The sequence below is a fragment of the Sparus aurata genome, chromosome 10 (assembly GCF_900880675.1).
Source record: "Sparus aurata chromosome 10, fSpaAur1.1, whole genome shotgun sequence".
Taxonomy (NCBI): Eukaryota; Metazoa; Chordata; class Actinopteri; order Spariformes; family Sparidae; genus Sparus; species Sparus aurata.
Genome location: NC_044196.1, coordinates 3,308,396 through 3,329,231, shown reverse-complemented (window position 1 = coordinate 3,329,231; position 20,836 = coordinate 3,308,396). Strand labels below are relative to the sequence as shown.

The following is a 20,836-nucleotide window of genomic DNA, read 5'->3' as shown; positions in this document are numbered from 1 at the left end:
CTTGCTGAGACATTTCCCCACTGACAGAGGAGATCAACATTAGATTATTGTGATTTACACATTTAGAGGATGATTCAGTGAGAGAGTGGTGAGGAAGGTGACAGTCTCAGTGTTATAAACTCAGCTATCAGTCTGGTTTTCTGCTCTACGTCCCTGACTGACCACATTAACTAGGCTGGTAGAGTCCATACAGCACTGACTGTATCACTAGCAGACTCTCTAGTCACCTGTGACCTGCAGAGTGCTACATACCTCATGTCAAACCTTCTCAAACACCTGTCTATGTTGCTGTAGATCACAGACACGTCTTTCTAATAGAGACACCTGATACAACTGCAGAACAGTCAACACAGCCATCGTGACACTTGTTTATTGAGGCTGTGTTACTGCTGTGAAAGGCAAAAACAGTGAGCTAGGCTAGGTTGAGGAAAGCTAACCAGGCAGCAACAGACTACCCAGTAACAGAGGAGCAGTTCTAAAGCATATGGTATAAAGTCTAAAGTTTACTACGGTACAAAACCAGCTTGACTATGAACGACTAAGAAATCCAAAAATAAACAACTAAGACAGAGAGACACATTGAACCACAGCTGTCAAGCTTGTGGAAGTCTCCTGTGGGCGTCACAGGAAGCAGCGTCTAACATGTGACTTACTGGAAACAGCTCAAAGTGAAAGTTGAGTTCAGTCCTGGTGTCAGTGGACGGTCAGCAGCAGCAAAGTGACGACTGGCTGTGAACTGATGTCCTCCATGTGTTTCTGAAGTGAAGCTCAGTAAAGAGGACTTTGTGCTTGTTGTAGTTGTGACAGGAAGATGAAGATGTTTGTGGTGTTTGTGATCCTCGTGCACGGTAAGATAACCTTCCTCCCTCTGATCTGATCGTCACCTCGGTCCAACGTCATAATAATAATAATAATTATGCATTTTATTTGAACGCGCCTTTCAAAGCACTCAAGGACACCACACATAACTACAACAGTACAACAAAAAGAGAGGACAATGTAGTGCAAATGAACAAATAAGTAAGAGGATGCAATTACATGGTGCCAGCTCAGCACAGAATTCACACTCTGCAGTCCTATACAGGAAGTCAACCAGGCAGCGTTAGGCAGGGTTGAGCTTCCGGGGTGAGAATAGTGCAATAGAGTGAGCTCACTAACACACATTGTGCATAAAAAGTCTGAAATCTTTGAGTTGAACTCGATAAAAATGTGTTGAGTGTTGTGTTGTGTTGATATTTGTGTTGAGTGTAGAAGACTGTGCAGTCACACTGTCCTCAGTTTTATGGCCTGTTGCAGCAGCTGTACGGGACAAAGTCCACACAAATGATCCATTGAAACTCATTTATTAGTTTGGTACTGAAGGTGTGTCATGTTTTATAGCACTACAGCAGGCACGTGCACACATCGGGCCAAAGGGGTGATTGAGTCCCTGCCCCTTTTTTTGTGTGTTTTTCAAACGAATAAATAAATTCCTGTTGTGCATAGAGATGTAGAACACAACAACTGCAGTGTAAAAACATCCAGCCCATTGTGCTGTATGTAGTGAAGTCTGGGGTCCACTCAGTCATCAGAGCTCTACCTGCTGGGACAAACATCCAACACAATCCTTACATGCAGAATTCTGCTGATATGTCCGTATCAGTACATCAGTACACAGAAACACACCAACAAATGCATGTAGAGCAGAATTAGACAGATACCCACTGATAATCTACACTCACAAGAGAACACTCAACTCTTTTAACCACCAGTCATGTTCGATTGTACCACAGCAGGCCCAAGGGGTGATTGAGATCCTTTTAGCCTCGTAATAAAAAGTGCCCTTTTTGTGTGTTTTTTTAATGAATAAATAAATTCCTGTTGTGCATAGGGATGTAAAAAAAAAAAAACAACGGTGTAAAAACGTCCAGCCCATTGCGCTGTATAGTAGTGAAGTCCAGTGGTGGACCGTAACGGAGTACATTTACTTGAGTACTGTACTTAAGTACATATCCAGAGGATTTGTACTTTTGTAACCCGGGTGGGAAAACCCTTATTTATTTATAATATTTTCCCTTATAAAGCAAAGTTGTCATGTGATTGCAGCGTACGTCATCACGTCACGTCATTAGAGCGCGACCAGTGGCGGTAACATGACCCGGCTGTAGCTTGCTGCCAGCAGTAGTGAGAGGAGCAGGCAGGGGAAATGTTTGCTGCAGGTACGTCGTATCATCGTTCACTTAATTCAACATCAGCCATTCCAGATCTAAATGCAATAACTGTTGAAACTAGTGATGGCGAGATGAAGCTTCATGAAGCATTGAAGCTTTCCATCCAATTGGTTCACACATGGGCCAAAGCTTCATGGTGCTTCATTTGCTCTACTGTGCCATCAAGTGGACAATGAATGTAAAACAGGCAGAGTGATTGTAATGACACCAGGGCTTGAAGCTTTGAATTGAATTGTGCTTAAATGATAATGCAAATAAACAAATAATATACTCATTAATATAGTGTCTGTTTTTCTGATATAATGATGACAGAGGGGAAAGTTGAAACAAATTGGGGAGAGGGTTGCGATGTGAATGTGTTACTCGGGACAAAATGTAACGCATACAATGAGGAAATTGTATTAATTTAAAAACAACAACTTCTCCACTGTGCTGGGCTTGGGCAGTTTCTTTTTCTTTTTTTTTGTTTTTGTTTTTAAGATTTTTTCCAGTCATAGACAGCTTTATTTATGACAGTGGATAGATTGGAAAAATGGGAGAGAGAGGGGGTGTGACATGCAGCAAAGGTACTCCAGCCGGGATTCGAACCGGGGTCCGCTGCGTTGGTGACATGCGCTCTAACCACTCAACTACTTATGCGCACAGTCAAATGTTTTTTTTAAAGGATTTGAGGTGATGGGGGACCTCCATTGTGTTTCGTTGCCTCTCATATTTCGAATCACATGCCAAAGCCACAAACCTGAATCAGTCACGTGGTACAGCCGGCTCGCGAGGCTTCGAACGTCACTACATACGTCATCGACACAAGCCTCGATACGCGCTTCACAAAAATCTTCCTGGACTACTCGACACACGCTTCGAAGCCTCGGCACGGAAGACACATCACTAATTTGAATGGCGTTGGCTTAGCCTAGCCGCTACCTGTTGATTGTCGGAGCGGTTAAGTGTCTTGTATGCCTAGTTCTCTGAATGTGTCCTGCCACATGAAGTGTTAGAAGTGTGACGTGATTTTATGATTGTGTGTATTATCTTTGTGGCAAGAATTGAATGTACTGAAGCTCTTTAAGCTAGTCACTTACATGCAGTCCAGGTAGTTGCTGGTACTGCTATGCATTTTGGTCTGGATGCTTGTCTTGGTGATACTGACGTACTGTGATGAATATTTTGATATAACAAATATTATGTTAATGATTTATATCGATTTATATATATCATGCTGTGATTATATTGTACAATATTGGAATTATTGAATTTGAGATGCTGCTATTTATTTAATGCAGCCTGTGTTAATTGGTTGTAGTATTTCTTGAATGTTGTGTGCACACTAGATATTTAATTGGACCTGTTTCCCATACAGGCCAGGTTGATGGCGAGCTGAGAATTAGCCTGGGCACCAAGCCTGAATACTGTGTCTCGAGAAAAGCCAACAGAACCCCCACTGCTCTGGTCAGGCTGATAGGAGGCTCCTTTAGGCAGCCGCTCCCTTTTCCTAATTGTTTGGCCCCTCGCAACTCACTAACGGCCCCTACACACAGCACACACACTCACCTTCCACCCCTTGGACTTTTCCCCTTCCCCATTGGACACTAATCCGTTGGGCCGTTGCATTGCGGTAGAGCTTGAACTCTGTTCTTTGGCATTTGGGCCTGGTTAGTACTTGGATGGGAGACTGCCTGGGAATACCAGGTGCTCATGAATTATATGTGCTGTGAGTCCTCCGATGTTCACTGACGAAATTAATTGTACATACTGATGTTTTTTACGAATGGCCATTTGTATTTGCATTCCATATTTCTATTGTTATTCTATTTAATGTTATTGGTATTCCACTATTATAATATATGGTGTCACTAAAATCTTACTGTGTTCCGTGTCTCACTCTCCGCTCCTAGAGCTGAATCTAGTCTTCTGATCCTAGCCCAGATAATAATGTTGTATCTGTTAGTACATAAACTGTGCATTAATAGGGTAGCATACATGCTTATACTTGAGTATTAGATTTCTTTGGTACTTATTACTCTTACTTGAATACATTTCCAAGATAAGTTAATTTCTAGGAAGGCTGAAAAGTACTCGTTACTTTCAGGTCTGTTCTTTTTTTTTTTTTCTTTTTCTAAAATACTATTGGACATAAGCTGTGTTTGTCAAAGAAGGAAACCTATCACAGTGCACGCTCTCCACTGGGATCTACGTAAAAGCAGAAATACGTCATCCCTCCCCATAAGGATACCACCAAAGTAGCCACGCTCTCGACTGTGTTTGTCAAGACAATCCGCTGAGTCTCAGTCTGAGTCTGATAATGATCCGGAGCAGGAACTTTAGGAAAATCCTTGGCCTTACCTGGACTCCATGTTTGACTTTAACAGAGTAAAAAACGTGGACACAAATCAAATCAAATCAATTTTATTTATATAGCCGAAAATGACAATCACATTGCCTCAGTGGGCTTTACAATCTGTACAGTGAACAACATCCTCTGTCCTTAGACCCTCGATTAGAGTGAGGAAAACTTCACATGTTGATGGAAAAAAAAAACCTTTTAACAGGGTAAAAAAACAATGGAAGAAACCTCAGGAAGAGCCACAGAGGAGGGATCCCTCTTCCAGGACGGACAGACATGCAATAGATGTTGCGTGTACAGAAAAGAGCAACAATTCACAGGTTACAAGTTACATCAACAGAAAGTCTGATACAAGTTATGTAAAGTGAGTGGATCCAGGAGACGACCGAGCAGGACGAGGCATCACCAAGTGGAGCCCGAGCCAGACGACCTCCTGTCCACCATGATGACCTGGAAGAGGGCAGAACACACAAGATCATTAGTAACAGACAGAGAGAGGCATCAAGGTTAACAGAAATATAGATATGAGGAGACAGTGAAGAAGAGGAGAGCAATGATCCAGCAGAGCCCGGGCTGTGATGATCCAGATCAGTCAGTATTTCAAGGCAGCAGGAGCCCGGAAACAGTAGATGGTCCCAGGGGGCCGCGGTCCATCAGAAGGGAGCCTGAAAGAAAGAGGGGAGGAGGAGAAAGAGAAGGAGGAGAGAGAGGAGGAGGAGAGAGAGGAGAAGCTATAGAGAGTGAGGTGTCTGCACACTTACACATTCAGAGCTAATCTTTAATAGTGATAGTTGTTTTCCCTTACTGTGAGGGAAGAGAGATGGCGGATGTGATGTTTACATATCTAGTAGTGTCGTAAAATTACTTCTCTTTTCTCGGTTGGTCCAAAAGATTTCAAAGATCAAAAAGTCACCAGGAGTCTTCAAGGCTGAGTGCAATAGAACTTTATTTGCTGGCAAACACAGACACAGACAAAATCTGTGAAAAAACCAAACTGACCCGAGGCTCAAAGCCCCGAACATCCTCTTTTAAACACAGAAAAGTGGGTGTGTCCGTTCAGACAACATGGCCTCAACCAATCATTAGTCTGCTTAATTTCTGCTGACAGTTATTTCTCTATGGAAAAATACCATATTTTTTAATGGAAAATCCCCATACTCTTGTGGAAAAACCCTGTATTACCTTCTGCGCTTGCCCGAAGATTGGCGTACGTGCAGAACTGCATGTCGACCAGTTGCACCTCGCCTCGCTTTGTTTTTTTACATTGGGGCTTTCTCTGTGCTGCTATCATCAGCTCTTAGAAACTCTTTTCAGTCAGCTGGTGCCCAGTAGTATGATTCAGCAACTCTTTCACACTTGTTACCCTTTGTTTCTTACTTTTATCATTATAACAGTTTTTATCAGTTACCATTAGTCACTATTTACTAACTGTGGTTATTTTATACTGACCACTATCTACTAACTATGGTTATTTTACACTACAGGGGCCCCGGAGCAATTAAACAGCTCCCTGTGTGTACATTAAAGGTTAGCTGGAGGAGAGATTCATATGGAGGCATAAAGCTGAGTCTATCTCCTATACTAGTTGTTCAGAGCTGACTTAAGGTACACATCGCCATATAAGCATGAAGAGACAATCCGGTCCATTTTAGGCTGTAAGTTCCAAGAAGTGACCTCAGCGGAAGTTAGATAATGTACAGGAGGAGGCAGACTAACTTCTCTTTCTACTATTGGATAGATGGACCCTCAATCCACCAAAGTGACCAGTTGGAATAAGTGGAACGATGCGAGGAATTAGACTTTAAAAAGGCCCGCACAAGCAGAGAAGGCATGAATCAGGATCTCTGCATCCGCGGTGGACAGGAAGGACCTAATTTTAGCTATATTGCGCAGGTGGTAGAAGGCGATCTTGGTTATTTCTTTGATGTGCTGATCGAAGGAGAGTGTAGAATCAAAACTAACACCTAGATCAGGGGTACTCAAATACAAATCTTAAAGGGCCACAAAGATTTTTTTCAATGACTCAAAGGTCCATGTATTGAGGTCGGCCAGGCCACATGTAATAAAACTGTAATATTCAAAACAAAATGTCCTTCTCATTCTAAACAACAAAATACGAACTAAAATAAAATGTAATTTCCATTTTAACATAAATTAAAATACGTAGTTGAATATTTCCTCTTTTGTTTGCCTTCAAACATTGTGTCCATCACTTCAGTCATGCATTATTTTATTTCATTGTGACATAGATGTGACAAGAATCCTGCTTGCAGCTTGATATGACAATTTCAGTGCATTTATTGGTGTTGTGCTTATCTCTGAATTTTGAGGAAATGTCTCTTCAAAATTCCTATGCTTCATCTCATAATGCCGTTTCAAATTGGAAATCTTCATCACAGCTTCTCCTGGCATATTGTAACGCCCCTTGTGGACTGTGGCGCAATGACTCTTGGGTATTCTGTTGGTGTTGGTGTAATTATGGTTCGTGAATGTGTTTGTGAATAAGATGATATGTAAGATAGCTGTGGGTTAATTCACGTCATTTGTTCTGTGATTAAATGGTGTTGAGTTTTAACAAGGATGATAAACATTTTGGCACCGTGAGTGAAAGGGTGTTTGCCGGGAGAAACTCCCCGTCCGTTACAATATTTGTGTGTTTGAAAATACATGATGAGATGGAGTAGAACTAGTAAAACTACGTCTGGCCTTTGTTACCGCTACACTGTCAGATACGTGGGGCTTGTCCTGTCAGTGGGAGAATGAATGCAAATTTTAAATCCCTATTTCTCTGAGTCGCGGATTTTCACTGTCCACTTTGAAATAGCAATTTACTTGGAAACACGCCATTTTCAATCTTTTACCACCGGCAAAATGTGAATACGCGAACTGCTCCGAAAACTAAAGTGAAAGTTAAAAGTTGCGCTGTAGCGGTGAGTGACCCAGCTGTCTCTGTATCGTTGGCATGGAGATAAGTCCCGTTGCACACGTGCTGACCCAACCAAAACACATGGTGAAGGAATAAAAGTTCGGGGGCAACAAAAAGGAGGAATCTAGATCAGCGATCCTCAATAGGCGGCCGGCGGGCCGGATGCGGCCCGCCGGCCGCCTATTGAGGATCGCTGACCTAGATTCTTGACGGTTGAGCTTTGAGAAATAACACAGTTGTCGAGAGTTACAGTCACCTGGTCAACATGGTGTCTCTGTTTGGCGGGGGCGATGACCAGCATCTCAGTTTTTTCCGAATTTAGGAGCAGGAAGTTTTCTGACATCCACTTCTTCACTGCATATAGGCAGGTCTCTAGCTTCATGATTTGCGGTTTGTCATCAGCTTTTAAGGGCACATACAGCTGAGTGTCGTCCGCATAGCAGTGGAAATGTATTCCATAGCTCCGAATAATTTGGCCGAGAGGTGAAATATATAAAGAGAAGAGCAAAGAGCCCAGAACAGAGCCCTGGGGAACTCCATACTTCACAGCAGTAAAAATTGATGACGTACCATTGTAGGAAACACATTGTGTTCTTTCGGACAGGTACGATTTTAGCCAGGCTCGGGCCAGGCCAGAGATGCCAAATTGACTTTGAAGTCTGTCTGACAGTATGCCATGATCTATAGTATCAAATGCAGCGCTGAGATCCAGTAACATGAGCACTGAGGTCGAGTTACAGTCTAAGGTAAGTAGAATGTCACTTACCACTTTAGTAAGGGCGGTTTCAGTGGAGTGACAGGCTCTGAACGCTGACTGAAAAGGTTCCAGGAGATTATTATTGAGTAGGTAGCCTGAAAGTTGATGGGACACGACTCTTTCTAAGACTTTCGAGAAGAAGGGAAGGTTGGATACTGGTCGATAGTTATTTAGTGACCCTGGGTCGAGGTGCGGTTTCTTAAGTAGAGGCTTAACCACAGCAGACTTAAAACTAGAAGGGACAACACCAGTCATGAGTGATGAGTTAACAATATTTAACATTGTAGGTCCCAGTCCTGGCCATAGTTCTTTAAACAGTTTTGCCGGAAAGGGGTCCAGGACACAGGTAGTTAGTTTAGAGGATGAGACAATTTTAGACAGTATCTCAAGGGAGATATTTTCAAAAGTGTTTAGAGCTGAGACTAACTGAGAATCGGCAGCAGGTAATTTTTTGACAAAGTTTGACAAGGAAGCCAGAGATGATGAGTTAATTTTAATTCTGATCTCATCAATTTTATTGCAAAAGAAATCTAAGAAATCATTTGCATTAAAGGGTGCACAGCTCACTGACTGTGGTTTTTGAGTAAGTTTAGCCGCAGTGTTAAAGAGAAATCTAGGATTGTGTTTATTATTGTTTATTAGGCTGGAGAAATATGCTGTTGTAGCAGTATTTAGAGCACGCTTATAGTTTAGTACACTATCATGCCAGGCAAGATGAAAAACCTCCAGTTAGGATTTACGCCACGCTCGTTCCATTTTCCTGCAGGCCTGCTTGAGATCTCGGGTTTCTTCAGTGAACCAGGGAGTAGATTTCTTTGGTCGTCTTGTCCTGGTAGAGACCGGTGCCACAGAATCGAGGAGCGAAACAAGTGCTGAGTTCACTTCATTCGTGAGGCTTTCCACAGGTTTTGTCACAGTCGCAAAGGGAGCCAGGACCCCGGGCACTTTATCACTGAGCGTCACTGTGATTGCCGGGCTGATAGGACGGGAAGTAACAACATTTGTGTCATTGACATAGGGACAGGCTAATGATGCTTCAAATGTAATGAGAAAGTGGTCCGACACAGCAGCGGAGACAGAAGCGACGTTCAGGGCCGACACATCAAGTCCATGGGAAATTATTAAATCGAGAGTGTTTCCACTGGAATGAGTGGGTTCATGGACAAGCTGAATAAAGTTGGAAATATCAAGAAGTCTCAAAAAGCTTTCCCTAGAGGGTCAGAGGGCTTATTTAAGTGAATATTGAAATCCACAATGATTAGGATTTTATCTGAGTGAGTCACAAGATCTGCAATAAATTCACCAAATTCTTCTAGGAACTGGGAGTAAGAGGTCTGTACAGTACATTACCAGGTGAAAGCCTGTTCCCTGGACAAGGCTGTTACTATTTGATGAGGATGGTTTTAAAACCAGAGCCTCAAATGAAGTCAATTTAATATCCTGGTTGGAGCTTAGGCTGAGGATAGATCTGTAGATTAGAGCAACACCTCCCCCCTGTTTAGAGGCCCGAGCAACATGGGCGTAGTTATAGTCAGGAGGAGAGGCTTCATTTAATGGCAGAAAGGTATTTGGTTTCAGCCATGTTTCACATAAACCAATCATGTCCAGCTTATGCTCAGTCATCGGAGCTTTGGCAATATTGTTGTTGAAACTTTCATGCCAATAAAGCCCCTTTGAATTGAAATGAATTGAATTGAAAAAAAATTGAGAGAGAGAGAAGCTGCTGCCTCACTGAGAACTCCACCACACACATAAATGAGACGGCTAACAAGTCGCCTTCCACTTATTCAATATGGTATAAGCTTAAATATGAGTCATATTTCAGAAAAGCACTCATTTGTCCTTGTTAAGCTAACTGCTTGTTAATGAGAGTTAAGAATAATCCGACAGCTGTCTGTGTGGCTGTTTATCTGAACTTCTTCCAGATATTGAGTTTACTGTGACTTTGCTGTTGTAAACATTGTTGTTCCTACTAACAGTCACAGTAGTCATTTCTTCAAACTGTCACACTTTTAGATGTGTTGCCTGTATTTCTAGTTTGCACCTGCTCGCCCATGATTTTCTTTTTGTTATGCAAGCTGTGTTAATGTGTTACCTTGGAAAGTCGGGAAAGTGGTCTAGGTTATTGTCTAGCTAATATAGGTCTAAGGCTACGTTAGCTGTGTGTGTGTGTGTCTGTGTGTGTGTGTGAGTATGTGTGTGTGTGTGTGTTTGTGTGTGTGTGGAACCAAGCAGTGATGATACTGTACCGTTTTGTATGCTGGCTTGTTGTAGGGTAGTAATTAGATGAATGCTTCTGCAAAGATTATAATGTGGCTGGTTTACTGTCATGGAAGTGCCGAGTTCAGATTGCTGGAACACGTCACAGATGTGATGTTGTGTTGCTCCTCCATGATCTTGTTCTTTTAACTATCTCAACGTAAGTGATCGGTGTCTCTGAGTCTTCATCTCATCTAAAAGGTCATACAAACTGAAATTCCACAACACTCTGCAGATGATGAAGATGTTTGGTTCTTGTTTTGAGAATCAGCAGGACTGAAGGTTCAGCTTCCTGTCCGTCAGTCTGAGGCTGCTTCATGCTCACACAAACTGGACCAACAGCTCTGAAAACTGTGAGGAAACTGAAGCTCCTCCTCTTTCCTCAGAAGTGATCTGTGGCAGTCTGACTTCATTCCAGAGAGCTGCTTTAACAAACTCTGGAGCTCAACTCTGAACTGACAACAACAGTCTGTCACCCAGAGAGTCACCAGACTCCCTTAACAAATGAATTAATCAGTATTTACATCAAACGGAATATTGATCATCCGTTAGTCAATTTTATTTCCATCTGAAGGCTGCTTACACACACACACACACACACACACACACACACACACACACACACACGTCTGTGTGAGATATTAAAGATAATATCCACAAACGTATCAAAACAAGACATGTTGGACCTGTTTGTTCAGATTCCAGCAGCTGCTTCACTGGAAACAGCTCAAAGTGAAAGTTGAGTTCAGTCCTGGTGTCAGTGGACGGTCAGCAGCAGCAAAGTGACGACTGGCTGTGAACTGATGTCCTCCATGTGTTTCTGAAGTGAAGCTCAGTAAAGAGGACTTTGTGCTTGTTGTAGTTGTGACAGGAAGATGAAGATGTTTGTGGTGTTTGTGATCCTCGTGCACGGTAAGATAACCTTCCTCCCTCTGATCTGATCGTCACCTCGGTCCAACGTCATGTCTTTAATGTGGATCTGTGTCATCTTCACTTCATCAGTGTGTTTCAGCTGCAGGACCATGTTTTCTTCACAGAAACACATGAAGAACAGATTAAAGGCAGCAGATGTTCACTGTGTCTTTAAACCCTGATGAATGTAGAAGACTGTACAGTCACACTGTCCTCACTTCTGTTCTTCAGGATTAGATCCCTGCAGCTCGCTTACATTCTGATGGCTTCTGTTCACAAACGTAATAATGATGCTTTGCTGACAGCAGCGTCACATGTGGATGTAAATGTTGGCCTTCATTCACACAGAGTCTGAGTTGAGCTTTAGCAGCACAGTTTACAGGCTGCACACACTGCAGAGGACCACATTCACTCATGACATGAAATAAGGCTGCTGTCACTGACCCTCTCTGTCTGTGTGACCTCACAGTTTCCCAGCATGCCTCAGCTGTGGAGGTGTATGAGGGGGACCCGTTTGTCCTGCTGCCCTGTAACTTTCCTGCTGATGAACTGAACGATCCCTCAGTGGTGTGGAGCCGCTACGATCTCAACCCTTCAACCGTCCACCAGCGTCAGCAGGAAGGTGACGAACTTAAAGACCAAAACCAGCTTTACAGCGGCCGAACATCCATGAAGACTGACGCTCTGGAAACTGGAGACCTCAGCCTCAATCTGACAAAACTCCACCTCTCTGACAGCGGCTCCTACACCTGCACCGTCAGAGGGTTCATTAGGGGGAGACAGAGAGAACGGAGGGTGACAGACGTACAGCTGCAGGTCAAAGGTCAGCAACTAACCCTAAAACCTCCTGTAGATACAGATCAGAGGTCAGCAACTAACCCTAAAACCTCCTGTAGATACAGATCAGAGGTCAGAGGTCAGCAACTAACACTAAAACCTCCTGTAGATACAGATCAGAGGTCAGAGGTCAGAGTTCATGTTCTTTATGTTTCTGGTTCCCACAGAACGATTCCCGTCCTGGGCCAAAGCTCTCCTGGTTCTCCTGGTTCTTGGACTTCTTGTTGGAGCTCTTTTAGTATATTTTAGGCACTATTTCATGTCAGGTATGTCACTACTACTACACTACCCATCATGCACCTGGGCACCACCTTTACTCTTGTACCTCCCTGGCTGTTGAGACAGACAGTGAGGTCTGGGATTATAAGAGAAGGATGAGACAGTGAGGTCATGTTACCATCACAGTTCCTGCTGCTGTCTGTTCAGCTGATGTTGTGGTTTGTTGTCCTCTCAGTCTACCAGGTGGAGGTGGATTCAGGGGCGGAGTCTGTCCAGCTGCCCTGCAAAACCATAGTTCACCTGCTGAAAGACACTAAAGTTGAGTGGAGGAATGGAGACAACTGGAAGGTCCATGTGTATCAGAACGGTTCTGACCAGCCTGAAGAACAGCACAGATATTACGGAGGTCGAACAGAGATGAAGAGAAAACTGCTGGAACCTGGAGACCTCAGTCTGACCCTGAAATACCCCACAGACTGGGACAGTGACACCTACACCTGCACCGTCTACAACAGGGAGGAACGCAAACTGAAGGAGAAACAAGTGGTGATGAAGGTCAAAGGTCAGTTCTCTCTCTCTGTTTCTCTCTTAGTGAGTGTGGGTGTGCATTTCAGTGAGCGAGTGTGTTTCTATCTTTTGTGTGTCTGTGTGTTAGATTTATTTCTGCAGTAGTATTCTGTGCTGTAGTTTTAGTGGATCAGTATCAATCGTCCTCAGCTGGAGACGCTCACACACAGACACAGAGTCAAACTCTGTCCCACTGTTAATTGCTCTGTGGAGGATTGCAGTCCAGCAATCAGAGAAATAGTCTGTTATGACGGTATAAAGTCCAAATCTAGGATGAACAATGGAGTGGTTATTTTTCTGGACAGTATTGATAAAGTGAGCACGGTTGTTGAACGAGGTGTAGTGATCCAGGACACCTTTGTTCAGGTGGTACCGCTGGTTCATCCAGCCAGAAACATCATTCTGTCCAGAGTTCCTCCGTTCATTAGTAATGAAATGTTGCAGAGAGAACTGGAGAGACACGGACAGTTAATGTCTCCAGTCAAACTGATTCCTCTGGGCTGTAAACCTCCACACCTGAGACATGTTGTCTCCTTCAGAAGGCAGGTCTTCATGGTTCTGAACAACACTGAGGAGTTCAACTGGATGTTGAAGTTCACAGTGGAGGATTTTGATTCTACTGTTTATGTGTCTTCTGAGAGGATGAAATGTTTTGGATGAATGAGTCAAATAGTTACTTCTTCTTTTTCCTGCTTTGTTCACTCTTTATTGTTTTACACCTTGTTTCTCTGCTATGGGAGAAATGAGAACAGGCGGTCTGAATATAAATGGAGCAAGGGCTGATGGGAAAAGGGCGTCTCTTTTCAAGCTGTGTTCTCTCAACAAGCTGGATGTTATTTTGGTACAGAGACACACAGTACTGCTGATAACCAGACTGACTGGAGGACAGAGTGGACTGCTGAAACCTTCTTCAGTCACAAACCAGTAACAGTTGTGGGGCTGGACTTGTTGTTTCCACAAACTTTCTTCCTCAGTCTGTAGAAAGTGAAGAAGTTATTAAAGGCCGTCTGTTAAAAGTGAGAGCAGTGTGTGAAGACGTAAAGATGGTGTTTATTAATATTGATGCTCCGGCTGTGGGAGTGGAGAGAGTGGTGTTTCTACATGTTTTAAATGAAGTGATTGATAAATGTAATAATGAGGAATATGTATTTATGGGTGGAGGTTGTAACAGTACTGAGGACAGCAGGTCAGACAGGAACCATGCAGAGCCTCACGCTGCCTCTCACACTCGTCTGCTTCACCTCATGGAGGCTCAGGAGTTGAGTGATGTGTGGAGAGACAAAACACCTGGACACAAAGAACAAGTGCTTCTATATTCAACCTTTAAGGGTTCTATAGCTTGGTACGTATTTGGCACCCTCAAATGGTTCTATATAGAACCGTTTCAGAGGGTTCATTTAAAAGAATCCTTGGGGTTCTTTGTGGCGAGACAAAATGGTTCAATATAGAACCTTTTAAAGTTTCAATAAATATCCCAAACCTTTTATTCCCTTACTGCTTTGGTTGGCCACATTTTTGTTAGATAATTCTACAGAGTTACCATGATATGAAGTTAATTGACTACTACTATTACTACTAATTTCAATAAAATAACCAATAACCTTTAATATTTAAAACCTAAATAACATATAGTCAGTCCTTTTCCACTACCAACCTATTGCAGATTGAAGAAAAAAGAGAAAGATGGTTTCAAATTGACTGTATTGAACATCAAAAAGTAGTTGCACCATATAAAAACAATACAAAACACAACATGAATCGTAGGTTACATTACAAGATATAAAATATTACAGTGATAAACCAGGCAAAATCACATAACAGCTGCTGAAATAGAGTCAATGAGTGCATCAATTCAGCTTTTACACAACTTTCTTGGTGAGAACTGCTCCACTTTAAACTGACACTTAAAAGCTTAAATTCCCCAAAATAAAGATTTTTACTAGAAGGAAAAATATCCAACAAAAACTGATTCTGCAAAAAAGTTGTATAATTTAATATGTGATTTTAACAAGGCTCAGTACCATGCACACAGTAATTAAAATATATTAGCAACACATGCACCAAAATTTCAATTTCAGTTAAAATAGATTAGATAGATAGATTTAAATATTAAAATATCACTGGGCAATCCTCATACATTTGGAATTACCAATAAATGTTACTGAATAATAGTGACGGGTTAAATGCAAGCAGCAAAAACAAAAGAACAGTCGGTAAAGATTTTAATCTCAGCAAAGACTTTGTTGAATATCAATTTCATCATTCACTGTGAAAGCTGATGTACATTTTGAGAAGTGGAATAGACACTCTTTTCTTACCATTTCTTAGTTTGAACAAATAATGTTGTACAAATGACAGTGTGTGTTTCATCTGTTCAGCCGAGTCGCTCTCTCTCAGGTCTGTGATTCTCAGAGTGCAGTCGTTGTTACCACAGTTATACTGCACACAACTTAAATACCTCGCTTCATTTTTCAGATCCACATAATTCTCATTCTGCACTGTCCTGAACCAAAATCTGTTCTCAGCTCTCTTTACAGAGGATGGGTATCTGTAGCTGCAGCTAATGTCTACTGTTGATCCTTTTAAGGCACAGATCTCAGTAGAGCTGCAAGTCACTCCATCTCCATTGCTCTTGTACCAGGTACAAGTAGCTGCTGGGTTAGCATCACTGCTACCGGTCAGAGTCACTGAACTGCCCTCCACTATCTCAGCAGAAGGACTCACTGACACAGAGGGAAGCTTTGGAGCATCTGGAGGAGATATGAACACATTTTACATTTCATTTTAAAATTGCAGATGAGTTTCAGATGAATAACAGATGAAACACAATGAGGAAACATTAGTTATAAAGTAGGTGATGCAGTTTGATTCAACCCTTTGCAACATATATTAAATATAACTACTGGCTGTGTTGGCTTTAGGGATCCACATGAGGCACATTTGAGAATAAACTAAAGCTACTTCATCTTACTTTTGATTCAAATTAAAAACACAGAGCACACAAAGACTCAAAATGTCTCATAGGTCATCAGTGCTGAAGGAAGCAGATCTGTAGGAGCACTGCATGAAGCAGTGTCCCACTTTACATGAAAACACTGAACACCTTCAGTTAAAGTGTGGAGAGAGTCCAGGAAATACAGTTTCCAGGGGAAAAAGACAAGAAGGAAGTTTCTGTTACTTCATACTTATCATATATAACGTTGCATTACACTGCACTTTGTGTACTGTGAGACTACATGAAGCTGGTAATACTTGCAGTCGTTTTTACAGTGCTGATTTAACCACTTCAACCAGTAACGGTCACTGTACCTCTCACAACACGTACGGGAGTTGCTCCTGTGCTAACAAAAGTGTCACAATAACAATGACGTTGGTGTTTCAAATGGTTAGCTCGTCACACTATAACACAAACAAACTCACAGATCGACGCAGCTCCTGGATTCTGAGAGGTTAAATTACTGTTTTGTCAGTGGAGTCTGGTGGCTAACGTTAGGTTAGCTAGGTTAGCTAACTAACAACTAACTAGGCTAACTGTTATGGTAACGTGAGTTCACAATAAGCCACGGTAACGTAACATGAAACCTTATCCGCACTTGCCACTTACCCGGTTAAAACACCATGATGAAAACAGATAGCATTTATAAACAGGTATTATGCATGTTTCTAAGTCTGTCGGACCTTGTACTCACCTTTTAGCTCGTTGGGTTACACCCCACCTTTCCGAAACCCTGCTGTTCCGAACATAGACTTCAGTTCATCGTAATGGCGGGGTTTACCTTTTTTTCAAAGACCCCGCTATTCCGAAAAGTCTATTGGGGAAACCCCTCCATTCCGAACGGACACGATCAGAAAGGAAACGGAGGCTGCACATTTATCCTTTTTCTCTTTGTGGGTTCAAACGAATCATGTAGCTGATTAACTGCAAAACAAGCCTACTTCATATTAATAATGACATAACGCTCATTATGCTTCAGCTGACAAATGGCTATGTTGAACTGAAATTACTTTATCATGCTAAATATCCGAAATTGTATGAAAATTGCTCCAATGCGTTATACCGATCTTCGTGCATATTCAGACACAGCCTGATATGTTCTGAGCAAAGGAATGTCTGTTTTCTCCCCCGGTCTGTTGTCAGCAGGAGCGGGGGCTGCAGGCTCTCCTGGGTGAAGTGGCTCAGGCCAGAGTTCAGCCGAGAGAGAAAAAATGTGTATTTCTTTTGCTCTGTGGGAGATCTCCCACAACAGAGTGGATGAGAAAGCAAGGGGGACAGATCTGCCCAGCAAACATCAGAACGCAGAGTGCAGCCTTTGTCTGTCACCTGGTTCAGCACCCTGGACAGCTGCCTGCGTAACTGGATGTGGGAATTTGATGCATTTGAAGCCACGACATTTGGTTCAGAAACGTCATATATAATAACATTGTTTCGAGTCGTAAACAGTTCTGTAAGTGAAAGAAATAAGAATCAATTAGGCTATTAGTGTTAGTCCTTCTTCATATAAAGCTGTGTTACAGTCGCACAGCTGGAGACGCTAACAAAGTCAGAGACAAGAGAGACAATGTATGAAATCCCGCGAAATGATGTGCGGTCAGTATGACCGCTTATGGCTGAAATAGGTAAAACAAATCACATTTTCTTTTCCTTTTGTGTAATTTATATAAAAACTATTCTCAATTAAAATACAGACACTTTTAGAAAATGGTTAGAAGTCTGTAATGTTTGCATTTTCTTCACATCGCAGATTGATAACTTAATTGTGATAATGTTCAAAGTTATCATTATTATTATTATTATTATTATTACTATTATCATTATTATTATTATTATTATTTCACATAAACACACACACAGCAAGTATAATGGTACTGTGCTAGGTATTCTTTTCGTGGTTCTTGGTGCTTGGAGCAATATTGTTGTTGTGGCATTCATGCCAATAAAGCGAATTTGAAATGAATTGAATTAATAAACCTTTAGATTCTTGCCTATAGACTGATAAGTGTTTTGTTTACAAATGAGCAATACATCCAGATTTCTTGAGATTTGTATTGTCAATGGGAATTTAAATTTAAATGTCATGCGATGTTTTCTGCATGGAAATTATTTTTCGGGCAAACAATTATAAGAGAGAGAGGGAGCGCGGACGGGGGATCCGTTGTGTGACAGCGGAGCGGAGGGTCAGCAGCTGGATTTTGCACGCACGGTCAGTATTATTAGTAGGTGTTTGAGGTTTTTTACGTTTGCGGACATTATTACATTCAATGTAATTATGTAACAGCCTTTGCGTGCGCACAGTTTGCGTGTGTAGGCCCGAGGTCATGATAGTCTATGGCTATGATGGATACACAATCAATTTCATGTAATGTTTATTGAATGCTTTTTTGAATTGCTTTTTTTTCAAAGACAAACTGAGCAGCAGTGCTCAATCCACTCATACCTTGTTAACCTTCCACAAACACAAGTTATGTTAAAACGGACGAGCAGAGGGGTCATTCACCGGCAGATCGCACCCATGGGCCACAGTTTATTTCAGAGTTGTGAGGGTGCGGCTGGAAGTGGGGATTTCAGTACCACGGATAGTGCGTGTAAAAAGATTAGACAAACGTTTAAATGTGTTTGCTGCAAGCGAAAATATACTACATAATAAATGAAGATAGTGACATAGGCCTATTAGCAATAAAAAGCAATGAGTTGTGTGAGGGCGGCCGGTGAGCGGACGGCAGTGTTTGATGTAGGAAGTAATTTAAACTTGAAAATCAATTTCGGAACAGCGGTGTTTCTGAGTGGGGGTGTTTCGGAAGGGTGGGGTTTCGGTATGTCACGGCGCCCCCCGTTGGAAACTGTAAGGGCAGAAAACTAAGTCTCCAGACAGCCGTTGGCTCTGAACCGTCTTCGCTCGAGCACATTCAGTGAAGACGCTGCTGCCGGTCACAGTCAAAAGACCGCGAGACTGTGTGATCCTCCGTGAACACACCTGCCGACTGAAGAGCAGGTGGCTGCTAGATACACCTGTATGTTTCTGTGGGCTCCGCCTCCTCCACTTTGAGATATATATACTGAATGAATGATACAGTCTCATATCAGATTTACCGTATCACTGTCAGAAATGTTTCCGTAAAATAACAGTAAAAGTACTGACAGCTCATTACACAGGACTTTGACCATTAATTAAAAAACTGAATTTTGCCATTAATTAACCGGTCTTAAAAAACAGAATTTTACTGTCAATTAACAATAAACTACAGGCAAAATAATAGGACATTTTCAGTTATTTAATGGTTTATCTCTTGTGAAATAGCAAGATATTTGTGGTCATTTAATGGTGTTTTTATAGTGGAAAAACAGGTCATTTTCTGTTATTAAATGGTGTATCTATAGTGAAATAAAACATTTTCTGTAAATCTAATTTCAGTAATTTACTGAATATTTACTGTGAAAAAAACAGGACATTATCCAGTATAAAATGGTCTTTACCCTATAAAAAACAACAACAAAAAAACACTGGAAGCCATCAGTTATTTAGTGGTTTATTTTTTAGATAAATCATCATCCAAATCATCCAGAAGCAGTGCACATAAAAAAGCCTGCCCACAAACTTACAGGTCAATTGAAGAGTAAAAGAGTCACAATAGATTGAATATTTTAAAACAGTACTACACTAACACTGAAGATAATTTGAAAACATGTACCAGTAAAACTGTAACATTTACAAATGAGCAGAGGCTTAAATCATCATTACTGAGTAGAAAATTAGTGAGGTTGAAAAGCCAGCCTATACGAACACATAAAAACACAGGTCTGCATCCTACCAGATGCTACATCTATGGTAGAAGTCCCCACTGATAAATAACTATCAAACAGTACATCTGTCAAGAGAACACTACAGATCCCTTTAAAATTACTGCTTTCTTTCAACTGTAGCACAAAACTAAGACAACAGTATTATGGCCACACTAAGGGAAAAAAATAAAATAATTGATTTGATGACATGCCCATCTCCAATATCATGTAGCATTTTCTCATTGGCAGGTACAGGACGTAGCACTTGGGATGGGAATGTAATGAAAGTGTTGTTGCTTGCCGGTGTCATCACGGCCTAAATTTATCTGTACAGGTTCAACTAAGTTGAACTATTTCTAATACTGAAGTTTTCTGTGGTGTGGTTAAGCTGCCATTGTGTTCTGCATTGGGCTTTGCTCAATGCAGAACAACCTGATTGGCCCTGATTCTCTGTCATACAAAATATATGAAGGTATACTACAAACAATTGTGTTATTTAAATTGCATTAAACATCAAATGAGCAAAATCATGAAGAGTGTACATAAAAACACAAAATGTAAACTGCAAAGATGCCGTCAACTGCAAGCACTCCTGCACTTGCTGGATGACATTAGGTCTCGACAAGCGATAGTGAGTCTTTAACAACAACAGTCTTCTATCTGAAACCGACCTGAAACCGTCACAGTTGATGTTCCCATCATGTGTGTGCTCGGTAGACCTGGAAACACTTGGGAGCACAGGACCCAACTGGAGGAGAAGAGAAGAAAATAATGTTTACTATAATCAAGCAGCCCTACTACTTGTGAGGCAGACTCTTCCAGACACTTTGTGTGTGTGTGTGTGCATGCAGAGATGGGGACTTGAGTTTGCGACTCGAACTCGAGTCGTAAACTCGAGGTTAGATCTTGATATGCTGTATCATTTATACAAAGTGCAGCCAAACACCAGGCTAAAGAGAGAGGAACAGCAGAGCTCCTCTTGCAAAAGCTCTGGCTAGTTGCGCTAAAAATGGACCCGAATGCCGAAGTG

The 20,836-nt window shown here is 41.8% G+C and overlaps 1 protein-coding gene across 1 annotated transcript in view; it reads left to right on the top strand.

Moving 5' to 3' along the window:
• LOC115590368 (butyrophilin-like protein 2) overlaps nt 1–20,836 on the top strand; it is a 231,024-nt gene that overhangs the window by 191,059 nt on the left and 19,129 nt on the right. Inside the window, exons 3-4 of the mRNA XM_030431718.1 lie at nt 12,410–12,508; nt 12,697–13,023. Of these exons, the coding sequence (XP_030287578.1) occupies nt 12,410–12,508; nt 12,697–13,023 (426 nt within the window). The remainder of the gene's footprint in view (nt 1–12,409; nt 12,509–12,696; nt 13,024–20,836) is intronic.